Here is a 16,573-nt window from a genome sequence, read left to right as displayed (position 1 = left end):
AGGCGGCTCCATCCAGTTTTTGTGCCTGTAGCTTTATTTATTGGCTCTGCCATCCAGCTGGGTGCCGGAAGTCCAGGGCTACATTCTAATCAAGTGCCAGCCCAGGCCACTGTCCTGAACACCTGATGTGCCTGGCAATATGAAGGGTAGGGCTTGACACTAGGGTTGGACTGGCTTTCAGAGCTTGCTGCTCTTGAGAAAGATCTGTGTCCTTTATCTGCAGACAAAGGTTAATTGTATCCAACTCTCAAAAGTCTCCAGACATTAAATTAGGTAAAACTGGAAGGGTGCCCAGTACAGTAAAACTAATTGTATCCATGAAGGGAGGGGACTACACTGTAGCCTAAAACCACTGAGCTGTACCCTGTTCATCTTCAGGTGTGGCACTTGCAGGTGCTTTGGTTCTGGGGCAGTGACTAACCAGTGCTCACTGCTGTGAAGGAAGGTGCCGGTCAGAAAGTACTTTACACAGTGACTCAAGTGCTTGAAAGTACTCCACACCTTCATTTTCTTTTTTTAAAGGTTCCATTCAAACGTAGGCTCTGCATAGCCTCTCCTGGGAGAGCCTGTCTCCCTCAGTCAGGGACATCTTAACCTTTTGGTTTTGTCAGTGACAGCCAAGGAGACATACCCTCGGCTGATCACTGGAAAACAGGCCCTGAGCACCAGGAACCTCTGGCAGGCCACACCCATATGTGGTGGCAACTTCACCTCTCTGCAGCGACCTGGCCCAGGCAAACCTCAACATTCACTGTGCAGTAGGCAGCTGGGCAGCTGTGAGCATGTGGACACAGTGCCCCACACCCTCTGAGGTGTGCTTACTGGGGAGCAAGGCCCTATTCAAAGGTACATGATGAATCTGCTTCACACGCGTGCCTATGCCAGTTAGCACCAGTACAAAATCCAAGATACGCAAGGAATACAGGCGGGTCCCGTAATCACATTCCTTACAAAATGGAAAGGGGAGGCTCACAAGTGTTCTGGCAGCATTCCAAAGATGGAGAAGTAGCAGATAGCCACATGTGAGGAAGGCAAGAGTGCCCCAGTGTACAGTGATGGGAGTTGTACAGGGAGGGTGGGGCCGAGCCTAGCTCCAGAACCCTGGGGAGGACAGTCTAGGCCTGGCTTCCTGCAGTGGCACAGAAGACAGTCTTGCAGACCCCCACCCCACCCGGTGAGCTCTGGGGCACCAGGCACTGGCTCCTTCCTATCTCATGGAGCTATCAGATGAGACATCCCGATCGGAGTCCTCAGTCTCGCTTGGCGGTGGCGGCGGGTCGCTAAGCGGGACCGCAGTGAAAGCAGGAGACTTTCTAGAAAAAAACACCAGCTGTCACCTTGGGGCAAGTGGGAAGGCTTGATTGCTTTCCTGTGGCCTTGTCTTCTGAGGTACAGGGGGATGCCAGGCAAGGGCTGGGGAGGGAAGAAAGGCTTCCGTTTTCAGCGATGGGGAGCAGCCCCACTCTTACCTTGGTGGCTCCGAGAGGCTCAGAGATCAGAAAAGTCTAAAGTCACAGCATGGAGAGGAGGCTCCCTGAGCCACAGTAGGGCCCTAGCTTCTTGTGCAGCAGTAATTTGGTGTGTGTGGAATGTGGGGGTTGTTCCACTATGTTGTCACAGCTGACCCCAAATGCCTGGGTGCAAGCAATCCTCTTGCCTCCAAAGTGGCTGGGGTGGGGCCACAAACCCAGTAAGCACACACACTATCCTCAGCTTAATGTAATTTGGAGAACTGGGTTGGGTTTTTTGTTTTCTTTGAGACAGGGTCTGTATGCATTCCTGCCCAGCCTGGAACGCTATACAGAGGTGAGGCTGGCCTAGTCCTTGCAGCAATCCACCTGCCTGTTGCTGCTCTGCATCTGAATAACAGATGTCTGCTACCCAGCACACCTGACTTACTGTTCCTTGGATCTTGTTTGTTGTGTTTGCTGTTTGGTTTGTTTGGGACAAAGTTTTGCTGCTGTAGCCCAGGATAGCCTAAAACTCAGGACAATCCTTCTGCCTCCGCCTTCCAAGACTGAGATTGCAGACACATACCACTATGTCTGGTTTACAGTGAACTTTTAAAAAAAAAATTAGTCTCTCTCTCTCTCTCTCTCTCTCTCTCTCTCTCTCTCTCTCTCTCTCTCTCTCTCTGTGTGTGTGTGTGTGTGTGTGTGTGTGTGTGTGTGTGTAGGGCCCCACACTGAGCTATATTCTAAAACCCCAGATTTACTCTTACACAAGGTCAAACACTTAAATTGTGATTTAGACTTGGATAAAATCCTGTCCCTGTATCTCTTTGGTCCTTGCCTGGTTTAGGCTCTCAGACTCTCAGAGTTGGGCCAAGGCAGGCAGAAGAGGCTTCAATCTAGGACAGCTACAGATAAGATGTGACCTGGTCACTGCCCACAGGCCATTGGTTGGGTTCCAGCCTTCTTCCCTAGGAGAGAGACACGGCCCATTGCAGGCAGGCCCATCCCGGGCAGGCCCTTACCGGTCTCCGGACTGTGTGATGAGCCGGCGGCAGGTCTCCATCTGCACGTCCAGGCCCCGCTTCATGCTGCACATCTCCATGTACTCGTGCAGGTGTCGGTTCATGTCGTTCTTGGCTGTGGCCAGTTCCAGCTGCAGTGAGGTGAGGTCAGGGAGGATGACCGAGGTTAGCAAGCCCAGGGAACGCAGGGTTAGAGCCCCAGCTGGACCCCTGGGGGCCAAGCAGCTCAGAAGACAAGTAAGCTACAATTGCCTGTTTCCCCTAGGATGTGGAAGTCAGGGAAGGGTGACAGCAACTGGCAATCTAACTTCAGGCCCTCACTCTGCCTAGGCAAGGGCTCAGGACAGGGCTCCCCACTCAGCCCTTTCCTGGGCATCCATTGCTACTGCCGCCCAAGAATGAGTCAGATACCTGAGTTCTCTGACCAACTCCAAGTTCATTTCTGACCTTCACACATGCACTATGGCATGTGGACAGACACAAACACACTCTAATAATAATAATAATAATTTAATTTTTAAGAAAGTATTTACAGGTGCAGAGAAGCTCAGAATATAGCTCGGCTGGTAGATGGTTTGCCCAGCCTGCAGCAAAAACATAAGTTTGATCCCCAGCACCATATAAACTGGACCTGGTAACATACATCTGTAATCCCAGCACTCAGTGGAGGCAGGAGAATCAGAAGTTGCAGGTAAGCCTGTTCTATAGCAAGTTTGAGGCCAGTTTGAACTACATGAGAGACTGTCTTCAATGTCTGCAGATGCAGTTCTGTGAAGACATCTTGCCCAGCATGGGTCCTGGCTTCAAGTCCCAGGACTCCCAAAAGAACACAGTGGGAAGTAACGGTGTGTGTGTGTGTGTGTGTGTGTGTGTGTGTGTGTGTCAGAGGCAGGACTTCGTGACTCCCTCGAGGAGAAGCAGGGTCTATGGGATGCCATGTTCCATCTTGGGTTTCCCTGGCTCAGCTCCCCCTGGTTCTGTGTGCTACACTGGCCTTCTTCACTAACTTGGAACTCAGTTCCTTTAAGACAGCCATTCTCAACCTGTGGTCTCAACCCCTTTAGGGGTTGAATATCAGATACTCTGCATATCAATATTTACATTACAATTCATAACAGTAGCAAAATTACAGTTATGAAGTAGCAATGAGATAATTCTATGGTTGGGGGTCAGCACAGCATGAAAGGGTCGCAGCGTTAGGAAGGCTGGACCCCACTGCAGACAGGGCAGGTAGGGCCCTGCTCACCTGTCCGTCTTTGCCACTGAACCCTCCCTCAGCCGAAGCTAATTCACCATGAAACAGTCCAGAGCCTCACTGCAGTGGAGGGAACCTGGCTTCTGTCTTTAGGACTTGTTCCACTTCATCTTCTCACCTAGAACCAGTTCCCCCACATGAGAGCCCTCCCTCCTGAGTGATTACAGGGTACATCCCCCACAAAAGAAATGGGGGTGGGGGGTCTGTGTATCAAGTCTCCCTCCTAGAGCTGACTCTGCAGCCAGGTTTGAAGGCAGCAAAAAAAAAACCAAAAAAAACAAAACAAAACAAAACAAACAACAACAAAAAAAAACCAGTAGGCTGAGGAAAAGTATCTAGGCCAGAGACAATCTGCAGCCTCTCTTTGTTTGTGATACAAAGACCAGGGGCCAGATGGGGAGAATCAGACTGCCATGAGGTGATTTGCTTGGCTGCCTGAGGGCAAAGACAAGGCAGACAAGTGGCCTGGAAGCATGTGGATAGGCCCTAGGAAGCCACCCGCAACAAATGTGACCTGGACAGGGTGGGAATGGGCAGAAAGAAGGCAGTGAGCCACAGGAGCAGACAACGGGGACAGCCAGGACACTGGCATCTGGGTCATCTGCTGGACAGCTGGGTGGTAAGCCACAGAGGAGATGGCTTGAAAGGCGTGCTTGTTCCCACAGCAGACTGTACCATTTGTGAGAAAAATATGACACTGAAGATCAGAGGTCAGCTGCCACCTACACACACACACACACACACACACACACAGAGAGAGAGAGAGAGAGAGAGAGAGAGAGAGAGAGAGAGAGAGAGAGAGAAATATACACAACATTCCAGATCAGAGATCAGCTGCCACCTACACACACACACACACACACACACACACACACAGAGAGAGAGAGAGAGAGAGAGAGAGAGAAATATACACAACATTCCAGGTCAGAGATCAGCTGCCACCCACAAATACAAACATACTCCCCACCCTCACCCCCAGTACAGTCTCTCAAAGCATAAGGCAGTACTAGCAGCCATTTCTCTGAGTGTTGTATGTCATCCTGATTTACACTTTTGAAGGGGAAAATGCACATTCTAGAAGATGCCTTCAACAAGTCATCCCCCAAATTTCACACTCAGTGTGGGAGACCAGAGCTGGAGAGGCAGGGGCAGAGGTAAATGAGAGAGATGAAGGGGCGTGGCCAAGGAATAAAACTCCACCCACCACTCAGCTTCACCATTCAATAATGGGGGTGGGGGGTGGGGGCTAGTCACCCTCTATCTCAACAACCCTGAGATCAAGGGTCACAAAGACAAAGGTCCTACAGATGCCCCAAGTAGACCCCAGGAGCTACCTTGCCGTGCCACCAAAGCTACCAAGCGGGCTTCCTCTGCCTTGAACCTCAACCATTCTCCCAGGAGAGGACAGAAGTCACGTCACACAATGCAGGAACAGCCTCAAACACGTTTCCAGTTTTGGGGGGAGTAGAGGTTTGAAACAGGGTTTCTCTGTACAGCCCTGGCTGTCCTGGAAGTAGCTCTGTAGACCAGGCTATCCTGCCTGTCTTCCCAGTACTGGGACTAAAGGTGTTGCTACCACACCTCCTTCCATGAGGTACTGGGCTCAAACCTAGGGCTTCATGCATGAAGGTGGGCAAGCATTGCACCAAGGGAGCACAGTTCCAGCCCAGGGCGCTCTTCTCGGCCTCACCAGGTCATGTTTGCAACTAGTCATTTGTGGTCTATGTGGTGACCACAGAAGGGCGGCAGCCCCTGATCACTGCGCTAAGACTCCTACCTGGCTGAGAGTAGGAAAAAAAGACCAAGCCTTAAATCTAACATCTGGCAAAACCCAGGGCACAACCTGGTGAGGGAGGGCGGGGAAGAGGAAGGAGCAGAAAGAGGAGGGGACAGGAAGAGATGGGGAATCACTTGTCTCCAGGCAAAGCTTAGCTGGTGGCAGAACACTGGCTGGAAAAACAAAAGCTATGGTTTTGCTCAGAGCAGCGCAGCCCTCTGACGTGCTGGAACACTGCAGACACAGGAAAGTTACTTCCAAAGTTCCCTCTGAAAATGCAGACAGACTGAGCCCCGCAGGTGTGGGAATACACCACAGGGCTGGCAGGGAGCCCAGGGCAAAAGTCTGCCTCATTCCCATATCACTGTCTAAGATGCAGCTACCTTACACAGCCCTGACACCGTGCTCTGATGGTGACCTCCTTCCTGCAGTCTGACAAAGCTGCCTGCAGTCTGGCAGGACAGTCTGAACCCCAGCTCCACCACCATTCATACTCGATGCCCCAAGGCTCAAAAACCGCATGAGGGAGACTCCTCCAGGAGCTCCAAGGCTGAGCCAAGGAGACAGAAGTCCCTCTGAGTGCTACGGCACTTTGGGTGATCCCAGTAATAAATGTGCACACTATGGCACGTCAACCTGTCAGATCCTGTCCTAAGAGCCACGTGTCTCTCTATCTGATCATCTTAATAACCCTGCCTGGCTGCCGGGAGAGATTACTAACATCTATCTCTGTTGGACAAAGAGACAGGTCCACCCTTAGCACGGTAGAAACCATCTCTAACCCTTGCAAGCTGAGGCAGAAGGATTGCCTCAAGTTTGGCTGGCTACACAGAAAGACCCTGTCTAGATGGGGGCTTAGATGGTTCAGTAGTTAAGAGCACTCCCTGATCTTGTTGGAGGACCTGAGTTTATTTTCCAGAACCCACTTCAGGTTCACAGCCACCTGTGAGCTCCAGCTCCCAGGAATCTGATGGCCATTTCTGGGGGTGAAGGGGGCAGGCAGAACGAATGTGTGCCCACATGTGTGAGAGAGCCTATATCAAAAGAATAAAAAAGGGGGCTGGAGAGATGGCTCAGCAGTTAAAAGTACTGACTGCTCTTCCAGAGGTCCTGAGTTCAATTCCCAACAACCACATGGTGGCTCACAACCATCTGTAATGGGACTGGATGCCCTCTTATGGGTGTCTGAAGACAGCTACAGTGTACTCACATATATAAAATAAATAAATCTTTTTTTTAAAAAAATAAAAGGAATGAAGGAGCTAGCTGAGAAATATCTCACTCAGTGGGAGGCTTACGGCACAGCATGAAGACCTGAGTTTGATCTTAGAACCCATATAAAAAAGAAGCTAGGACTGAAGGGATGGCTCGGCGACTAAGATCATTGTTTGCTCTTCCAGAGGTCTTGAGTTCAATTCCCAGCAACTATAGCAACGACATGGTGGTTCACAACCATCTCTGCTAGGATCTGATGCCCTCTTCTGGCATGTAGGTGTACATACAGATAGAGTACTCATACATTAAATAAATAAATAAATCTTTAAAAAAGAAGAAGAAACTAGCCATAGTAGAACACACTTGTAATCCCAAAGCTAAGGATGTACAGATAGACGAATACCTAGGGCTCCCTGGCCAGCCTAGCCTACTCATCAAGTTTCAGACCAGTGAAAGACCCTGTCTCAATTTTAAAAAGGGGGGAGGGGTGGGGGATGGAGAGATGGCTCAGAGGCTAAGAGCACAGACCACTCTTCCAGAGGTCCTGAGTTCGATTCCCAGCAACCACATGGTGGCTCATAACGATCTGTAATGGGATCCGATGCCCTCTTCTGGTGTGTCTGAAGACAGCTACAGTGCACTTGTATATAAAATAAATGAATAAAATCTTAAAACAACAAAAAAAAAAACAACCTTAACCACACCTAAAGAACACTATTCAGGTTTGTCTTCTGGCCTCCACATACATATGTGTACATCTGTACACACACACACACACGCACACGCACACGCACACGCACACACACACGGAAGGACAAGAAGCTGCTCGATGCTAAAACTCATGCCCATAATCTTACCACATTGGGGGGGGGGGGGCAGAAGCACCAGGAGTTCGAGGCCAACCTAGACTACACAACAAGATCTTGCAAAGAAAGAGAGAAGCAGGGGATGAGGGGAGGGCACTCAGAAAGAACAAGAGAACCTGGAGGGGTGATGCCCACTTTTAATCCCAGTAGAGGCAGAGTAAGTTCTACAGACTAAGTTCCAAGACAGCCATGGCTACAAAGAAGCCCTGTCTCAGGGGGAGAAAGAGAGAGAGAGAGAGAGAGAGAGAGAGAGAGAGAGAGAGAGAGAGAGAGAGAGAGGGAGAGGAGAGAAGAGAAGGGGGAGGGAAGAAGGGAGGGAGGGAGGGAGGAAGGAAGGAAGGAAGGAAGGAAGGAAGGAAAAGAGAAAAAGCGAGAAAAAGAGATAGAAGGAGGAAGGGAGAGGGGGACAGACAAGAAAAAGAAAGTCTGGTGGGAGATGATTCAGCGGGTGATGGCATAAGCCACCAAGTCCGCAGACCTAAACTTGATTGTTGTCACCCGCATGGTAAAAGGGGAGAACTTCCTCCCACACGTTGTTCTCTGACCTCCACACACATATCATGAAATGCACATGCCCCCTGCCACTCAATACACATACACACATACATATACACATAGATACATACACACACACATACATACATACATACACGCACATATATACATACACACATACACACACATACATACATACACACACATATATACATACACACGCATACATACGTACACATACATACATACACACACATACATACATATATACATACACACATATACATACATGCACATACATACACGCACATACACATACATACATACGTGTAAAACAAATAGAAAGGAAGGAAGGACAGCAAAAGATTTGTTCCATGTGGTGACAGAGGCAGGATTTGGAGCCACATCTATCTGCCTCCAGATTCTGAGGGCTCAAGGGTCTGCTACAGCCACCACAAGTGAGGAGGTCTCTCCTCCTGTCAACAGATGGCAGCCCTGGTCCTGGCCAGCACCACACCTACAGAGTGGCTCATGAGCCCAGGCCGACACCCTTACCTCTATCTGGTCAATGGTCTCCTGGTACTCCTTCTCCCGGGTTTTGAACAGGGACTCAGTATCTTTGATCACCTTCTCCAAGCTGTCCTCCTGCTGCTGGGGAAAGGGAACCAAGGGACAGCCAACCAGGGATGGACAGGCGAGGGGCATTCCATAGGCCAAAGCAGGGAGAGAGAGAAAGACTGGTTAGAGGATACAGAATGGAGAAGGTTGGCTAACAGGAATGGGGAGAAGCCAGGATGGAGGAAAGCCACACTGGGGACAGAGCATGGGAGGGGCGCGGTGTGTGGAAGACACAGAGGCAGAGCCTGGGGGGGTCTGAGGCCAGGAGGGGAGGTTACCTCTCCCTGGGCCTCTGCGGCTGCCATGGCATAGCCTGAGAAATCCTCCCAAAGTAGCAAGGTCTCCTCAGTCTCCTCCCAAGTCAGGCTGTCACAGTCGTCCTCAAAATCATACTCCCTCCTAGAGACAGGGAACCTGTGCGTCAAGGGCGCTGGGGCCTCTGAATAGGCATAGGGCACTACGGGAGCTCCGGCCTCGGGGGACTGGGGCGCATCTGGCGCGGGCAGTGGGACGGCCCTGCAGGACTGACTCACAGCTGGCTGAGCATGCGCTGCATCTCCTCGTTGATGCTGAGGGCTGTGCTCTCCTCCTCGGCACCCTCAGGCTGGCGGGGCCCATCGCTCTCCGACAGGGAGGCGTCCTCCTCCACAGCAGCCTTGCGCTCCCGCTTCCGCCCCCCCATGGACGGGACCTTAATGGGAGACAAGTGTAGAGACTACAGAGGCGAGGCCGGGTGCATGAGGAGAGGGTGGGCAGGGAGGCCGCGGGGTGAGGTGGGGCCAGCAGGAAGGAGGGCAGACAGAAGAGACACAGTTACATGACAGGAACAGAAACAGGCAGACACACACAGGTAGGGCAGGGCTGCGGGCGAAGAACGGAAGAAGAGAAACGGAAGTAGAGCAGTGTAAGGAGAGAAATGGCTTGTGATGACCACAGTATGATGTGTTTAATGAGGGCCAGAGAGGTGGCTCAGCAGTTAAGGGCACTGGATGCCCTTCCAGAGGACCCTGGTTCAATTCCCAGCAGCCACTTGGCGGCTCAGTGCCCTCCATAGCTCAAGTTCCAAGGGAATCCAATGCCCTCTTCTGGTCTCCCTGGGCAGAAGGCACTCATGTGGTGCGCAGACATTATGGAGTCAAAATATCCATAGACATAAAATAAATCTTTGGAAAAAGCAAAAAGTTGTGTTTATTGACTAGGGAGGAACTGGGTTTGGTTTTGAAGTCTTTCTTGCTAGAGGACTCAACTGAACCCAGTTCTAGCTGCGAGGAAGACGAGAGGCTCGTGTTTACTATGGGAGAGCTTGAATCACATCCAGATCTGGAAGGCCGCTGGGAGAAGGAGAAGGAAGAGACTAAAAACGGAGCAGCAAGGAAAACAGAAACGAAGAAGGCATCTCTTTGGAAGGGCCCAATAGTTCAAAACTGAGGGCGGGGTGGCTTAGAGACAGGGGCTGGGACAATAAGCCTGCGTGAGGGCACACTAACCAGCTTCTTCTATGGAGAAGGCAAAAGAAAAGATGAGAGGAACAGAGAGAAGAGAAGCAGACAGAGGAGGGGAGAAGGGGGAGACGGAGTTAGAGATGGCTTCCAAAACCTCTCTCCTGAGGCTGTTCCTTGCCTCCCAGCCTAGTCCCACCAAGGGCCCCAGGGGACAAGAAGTGTCCCAGGGTGAAGGGGAGCAGGACCTGAGACCCAGGCCAGCCATGACAGGAGCTTCTCCACCTCGCCCAGCCCCTGAGAGGGCGGGCAGTGGGCCTCTCACCTGAAACATCTGGATCACGTCCTCGCAGTTGCGCTGCTGGGCCAGGTCGCAGAGCTTGGCTGTGATGTCGATGCGGCGGCAAATGTCCATGTCCACCTTCATGGCCTTTTCCTGGATCTTGGTGTCCAGCTCTGTCAGATTCTGTACCAGGAACACCAGCAACAGTGAGGAGACACCCAGTACCCCAGCTAGGATGGATAAAACCACAGCAAAATCCTCATCCTTCAGAGCATACCACTGTCACCTCATCCACAAAGCCCCCGACCTGCTGCATCCCTTTTCTCAGGGGCCCATCCGACCACACTGGACACGTCCACTGGGTGGCTGGGACTACCACCCAGCCATGTGGGAGGGCTTGGCCTAGGCTGGGATGAGCAGGGCCTCCCTTGAACCAACAACAGTTCTTTATCCTCCTGAAATATAAGTCCTCAGAGGTCAAAGAGACCACTGGGAATGACAGCCAGGCAGTGGTGGTCCATGCCCTTAATCCCAGCACTCGGGCGGCAGAGGCGGGGGAGCTCTAAGAGTTCAAAACCAGCCTGGCCTACAGATGAAGCTCAAGACAGCCAGGGCTGTTATACAGAGTAACTCTGCTTTGAAAAACTGAGGGAGGGGAGGAGAGGGGAGAGACGGACGATGGGATAGCAAATGGCACTGTTTCACTGTCTAGCAGTACACATCAGCTAGGGGCATTATCTGCTTCAAGGCAATCCTGAGATGTCCTTCCCTCCTTCCTGCATTTCACAGATGAGGCAAAGAGAAGGTTCGGTGGGGAAGGAAGAGGTTTAAGGCCACACAGCTAGCAAGCAGCAGGATTCACACAGGAGCCTAGGCAGCTGGCTCCAGGGCTGTGTAACTCCCATTTTAGTTTCAAAACATAATTGGTGCTGGACTTGAACCCCTCATCTTTCTGATCACTCGGGCTCCGCCTCCCGAGGGCAGGGATAGTGTGAGCCTGCCAGAGCGCTCAGCACCCTGCTTTCACTAATGGCTTCAATGGGGAGGCTGAGCCGCCTCCTCTGCAACAGGGCGAGAACTTGTCTACTGAAAGAGCAAAGCCCCAGGAGGATGGGAAGGGGCAGGGAGGGCAGCACACGGGCACACTGAAGGGCCAGGAGCGGCCGAGCACCCGGGGATCCCTGAGAGGAAGGGGAAGGAAGGCTGAACTCACATTACTCATGAGCCCCTTGAAGACCACCAGCTCGGCTTTGAGCTGCTCCACCTTCATGGCCAGCTCTTCTTGGCAGGCATCGGCCTCTTGGGCCTCCTACAGCCAGGAGGAAATGGGGCATGATGTCCGTTGTGGGAAAAGGCATGGGAGGGACAGGGAAGCAGGGGCAGTGGGTGGCTACCCTCACCTCCTGGAGCTCAGTGACTCGCTCTTGTAGCTGTATCCGAACTGTGTACTCCTCTTCCCACCTGACAGACATCGGGAAGGGGAGAGAACATAGCCTAGAGTCCCTCCTGCCATGACAGCTCCTATCCCTCCCTCTCAAGCCCAGGCTTCAGACGACCCCAGGTCTGGTTCCCGAGATGGGAATTTGTTGCGACAAGAATTTACGGGCAGCCGGCCAGTGGGCAGCTGCAGCTGTCGAGCGGCTCCATACTTCCCGGCAAGGGCTCACCAACTGCCTGCCCAGAACCTCCGGACCATGTACCAAGAACTATATTCAAAGACAACTGCTACCACTTTAGCCCTCTGCAGTACCCATTCCCACAGGGGCTCAGTTCTGCCAGCTGTCTGGCTGGTCCCATCCCCCACCTCCTGCCCACACCAATCCACCAGGTCCCCCCTACAACCCAGTCTCCCACCTTCAGTGGCACAGATCCGGTCTCCCGCTCCTGCCCGCACAGAACAGAGCTTGTTAGGCTGCTGCCCTGCCTCCTGTGAAAGCATCTGCAGGACACAGGCTGGATCAAGAGCTGCTCAGCAGCCTTGTTGGGGACAAAATCCTTCCCCACCCAGCCCCTTGAAGTGAGCTAGAAGGTCACAGGGCTGGCGTGGTGTCCCCCCCACCCCCAGCAGCGTGAAAGAAGTGGGCACGGGAAGCTAAATATTGCTGAGTAATCGCTCCCAAGGGAAAGGGGACAGAGTGGATGAGGAAACACGGCTAAGTAGTATAGCATATCTCAGCCCAGAGCTCAAACTCAACATTGCCAGGAGGTTGGAAGGCACTTGCCATGGAGCAGGGCCTAGGGGGCGCTAGCCAGGGCTAGGAGTCCATTCCATCCTGTCATGGAGATGGAAGCTGGGGGTGCTGCTTGGCCCCTGTAGGTTCAGAACCAGAGGCAGTGCCTGTGTGCATGAGCTCATCACTTCCACCTGCATTCTGCATAGGCTTCTTCTGGGCTCAGAAGGGAGGCCAAGGGAGCTGAAGGAGACAGCTCAGAATGAGATCCGTGGAGAGGAGAGGAGAGGAGAGGAGGGGAGGCAGCAGGGGACGATGCTCTTGGGCCCCTTCCCTCCTCGCTCCTGCCCCTCCCTCGCCCTCTCAGGTTCCATGACTCTTTGCTCTCCTGTGTCCTGCAACTACAGCCGCACTGCAGTGTTCCTAATAATAACTGCAGTCAGCCAGGGGAGAGGCAGCCAGCCTAGCCAACCCGCTGCAGCTGACCATGCAGCTCATCTCTGGACCCCCCTCACCCTCTTATCCCCTTCCCCGCCAGTCCTGTACTCCCCCATGTCTGCTTCTCCTGCTCTGGCAGTGACAGAGTCTGATAGCCTCGTGTCACATGCTTTCTTACACGAGACCTTCATCTCTGCTGGGCCTTGGTCTCTTCCTCTACAAGTATGGGATGTGGTGGCATCCATCCTGTGTGCCTAGAGCCTGTGAGTCTCTAGAATAAGAGCCCACAGGATCGACAAGAGGTTATGACCCTGGCCAAGATGCATCAGGGAGGGCCAGAAGCCCTATCTGATAATGAACTCAATAAATCCCAGTGAAACACGAGCAAGCTTAAGGCAAGATGATGATTAATGATGAGATGGATCACACAGGGTAAGAAATCTGAAACAGAATTATCTAGACGCTCATGGTGTTCTCCAGCCAGGCACACTGACAGGTACAGTGTGGCCTGCATCCAAATCTCAGCTTGCTTGCTTGCTTTCTTTCTTTTCTTTTTCTTTTTTTTTTTTTTTTTTTGGTGAGGTTCTTATAATTCGGGTAGAATCTGGGCAATTTTTGTACATACTACATTTACCAAAGGACTCTCCTGCAAATTAATCCTATCTTTGAGTTGAAGGGAAAAATCAAGGACCATTCTTATATTGGAAAAACTGAGCCTCCCAAAAAAGGTCACACAGGCAAAGGATCGGAAAACAGGAGCTGGGGGTGGCGGGCTTCGAACCTGCCCAGCTTAGTACTCAATTTCTCCACCGTCCAGGCTAACAATGTGGGGGAACAGTGTTGCTATGATGAGCCTAGAAGGCAGGGGCTCTGGGATGGAAGGGCGAGTGTCACATGCCATGCAATTCTAGCCCCGGGCCCTCTGCAGGGCAGTGAGCTGCAGGGATGAGGTAATCAGACCCCAAGAACTAACTCTTTGCTGCCCAAGACAGCTGCACCAAGGACAAATGCTCTCTGTTTTAAAAGATGCCCCAGCGAGGAGCAGCTGTTCCTAGGACCATGGCAGACCTCCAGAACGGCCAGTGTTGACTGCTAAGCCCTTTTGGGGTGGAGGCAGGTGCAGGCAGGTTCTGGGTGATGCCTAGATGCTGGGATAACTAAAACCCCAAAGACATGGGCCACAGTAATGGAAGCCAGGGTGAGGACTGAACTTCAGGAAGCCTGCTGATGCACGTGACCTGGGAGATACTAACAGATTACCAGTCCCTGAAGGTCACCCAGACCCAGCAATGGGTCTCCAGGGCCTCCAGATGGTCCTCACACACAGCTAACCAGATGGCGATCCCTGCCACCCTGGCCTGCACACACAGACCAGGCTATCCCCCAAAGGGTCACATTAGATAAGACACTGGAGCCCCCAAGCCTGGGCTTCCCTCTGACTGCCACCTACTTCCTCCTCAACAAGGGCCTGGTCAGCCTTCAGAAAACTCGCTCTGCCTGTGGTCCTGTCCTGTTGCCTGGTTACCAGCCATCCAGTGAGTCCTCCTGGTATACAGCCAGCACTCCAATGTGACACCCCTTCCTCTTAACTCATGTGTTAACCTGCTGGGGGGCAGGGCTCCTCTCAGAAAGCCAAACCTTTATCCTCAGAACACACTGGGATGGTCCCAAGATACTCTATTCTGTATCTCTGTAAGGGCGTGCCAATGTTGCCATTTTTATTTAACTTGGTCTTGTTTGTGATTCTTCTGATAGAGCTCCCCCACGAGCCCTGTGACAGCCGTCCCCTGTTCTTGTCCTAGGAGGCCCCGTACTCCTCTCTTTTCCTGTGTGTTTTAAGCAATGTCTTTAGCTTCTGGAGCCCTTGAGCCTCTCCTATGGAACCAGGGTGAGACCTGGTGTCTGGGGGCATGCCTTGGGGAAACCCTGGGCAGGCGCTGTCACTCCCTCACTACCTCCTTCCAATTTCACTTAATTTACCTCCAAAATTAAAGCTGCATCCTTCACCCCATGTGTGGAGTTTATGTCCTGAAATTGCCCCAAGGTCTGAACCTGGCCCCACAATCAAGACCCACAGATGCAGAGCTCTCTCCGATGTCTCCCTTTCAGACCACACAACACCCCACAGTTAGCAGAGTCATGCAAACACTTCGGCCTGCATAAGACAGGGAGTCATGCCAGAAGAAAAGTGTCAATTCCCAGTGTTCTAGAATGCTTCTAGCCACAAGTCTGACTTGAGAACTGTCTGTGGATTCTGGGGCCCCTGCATCCAAATCCTTACTTTCATCACAGCAGGAAATTCAACTCTGGTTAACATGATTCTTGGCCCCACCCCCACCCCCACTTCTCCGTTCTGGGAAGCCTCACAAACTCCCTGCCCTGCCTTGTCTGTGTGTGGCATGTCTTGAACCCTGTCCCTACCTTCGCTTGTATTCGTCCCGCTCCCGCTTCACTTTGGCCAGCACGTTGTACAGTGCACGGATCTCCGGGGTGATGGTGTCGATCTGGACGCCCACCCCGTCAGGGTGTACCCACGACAGGCCAGGCCCTTGCACCAGCGTGGGTTCCAGTCCCGGTCCAAGTCGGCGGGCTTGTGAGAAGGACCAGATGGTGCCGGGCATGAAGCGGGTCGACGAGGAATAGGCAGTGGATGTAGAGGTGGAGGATGATGAGTGGCAGGCCGCAGAGGATGCTAGGGGTCCGGCTGGCGAGCGGGCGGGGGAGCCCAGCACCCGCGCTGATGGGGGGCACACGGCGGCCGGCCGGGAGCTCAGGGGCAGCCCCAGGGGCCGGATCGGGCTGATGAAGCCGGTCTGTACCGCCTGGTCACGGCGGGCCAGGCCCCGCCTGCCCTGCTTACCCTCCTCTAGAGCCTGCTGCAGCTGTTTCTCCAGCAGCCGATTTCGGCGCTCTAGCTCGTGCACCTTGGCTAGGAAGCAGCGAAACCGGAGGTTCAGGGTCTTGAGTACGTTGATGTTGGAGCCCAGGTCGTTGCGGAGAGCCATGGCTGCGGGGGGCGCCGGACCAGGCCCGGGAGGCGAATAGGCAGAGGGACCGGCCGAGGCAAGCGGAGCCGAGGCTAAGTCCCCTCCACCGGCAAAGTGGTCACCTCCCAGATGGTCCCCCAGCGGCCCGGCCAAGCCCTGCTGCTCCTGCGGTAGGAGGAAGAGGTTGGGACCAAATAACGGATTCATGGCTGCGCCTTCTGCCGGGAGAGGGAGACCAGTGCAGCAGAGGGTGAGGAGAAGAGCCAATGAAATGCTTGTGGAATACGAGTGTCCAATCAGATGGCTCAACAGGAGGGCAAAGGTCATGAGGGCGGGAACAGAGGAAGCCAATGACAGGCCTTCATTAGAGGATTGGCTCTGAACCTTTCCGGGGTCTAAGGCTCAGGAAAGTGAGTGGAGTCAACAACGGGAGGAGCCAGACCAGCCCTTCCCAGGGAGCCACCGCCTAAGATGTTGGGCATAAGGCCCAGGACCTCTGGTACTTGAGAGGCAGTCTTCCTTACTGTCCTCTTCTCCCCGGTACCCTAGATCG

The 16,573-nt window shown here is 53.0% G+C and overlaps 1 protein-coding gene across 3 annotated transcripts; it reads right to left on the bottom strand.

Moving 5' to 3' along the window:
- Positions 1 to 13: 13 nt before the first annotated feature.
- Iffo1 (intermediate filament family orphan 1) lies at positions 14 to 16,273 on the bottom strand. 3 transcript variants are annotated; one of them, XM_034511497.2, is made up of 10 exons: positions 15,455 to 16,273; positions 11,825 to 11,885; positions 11,638 to 11,733; positions 10,467 to 10,607; positions 10,190 to 10,198; positions 9,236 to 9,417; positions 8,981 to 9,101; positions 8,640 to 8,735; positions 2,477 to 2,607; positions 483 to 1,313 (listed from the first exon to the last, which is right to left on the bottom strand). In XM_034511497.2, the coding sequence occupies exons 1-10, from the start codon at positions 16,225 to 16,227 to the stop codon at positions 1,208 to 1,210; spliced, it is 1,716 nt and encodes a 571-aa protein (XP_034367388.1). In that variant the 5' UTR covers positions 16,228 to 16,273; the 3' UTR covers positions 483 to 1,207. The 3 variants fall into 3 exon arrangements, with proteins under 3 accessions (XP_034367395.1, XP_034367394.1, XP_034367388.1); XM_034511504.2 differs by lacking the exon at positions 10,190 to 10,198 and having other exon boundaries at positions 14 to 1,313; positions 8,640 to 8,732; positions 9,236 to 9,393; positions 15,455 to 16,271; XM_034511503.2 differs by lacking the exon at positions 10,190 to 10,198 and having other exon boundaries at positions 477 to 1,313; positions 9,236 to 9,393; positions 15,455 to 16,271.
- Positions 16,274 to 16,573: the final 300 nt, after the last annotated feature.

The sequence above is a fragment of the Arvicanthis niloticus genome, chromosome 9, assembly GCF_011762505.2.
Source record: "Arvicanthis niloticus isolate mArvNil1 chromosome 9, mArvNil1.pat.X, whole genome shotgun sequence".
NCBI classification, from domain to species: Eukaryota; Metazoa; Chordata; class Mammalia; order Rodentia; family Muridae; genus Arvicanthis; species Arvicanthis niloticus.
The sequence above is the reverse complement of the archived record's forward strand: the minus strand, read 5'-3'. Positions and strand labels throughout refer to the sequence as shown.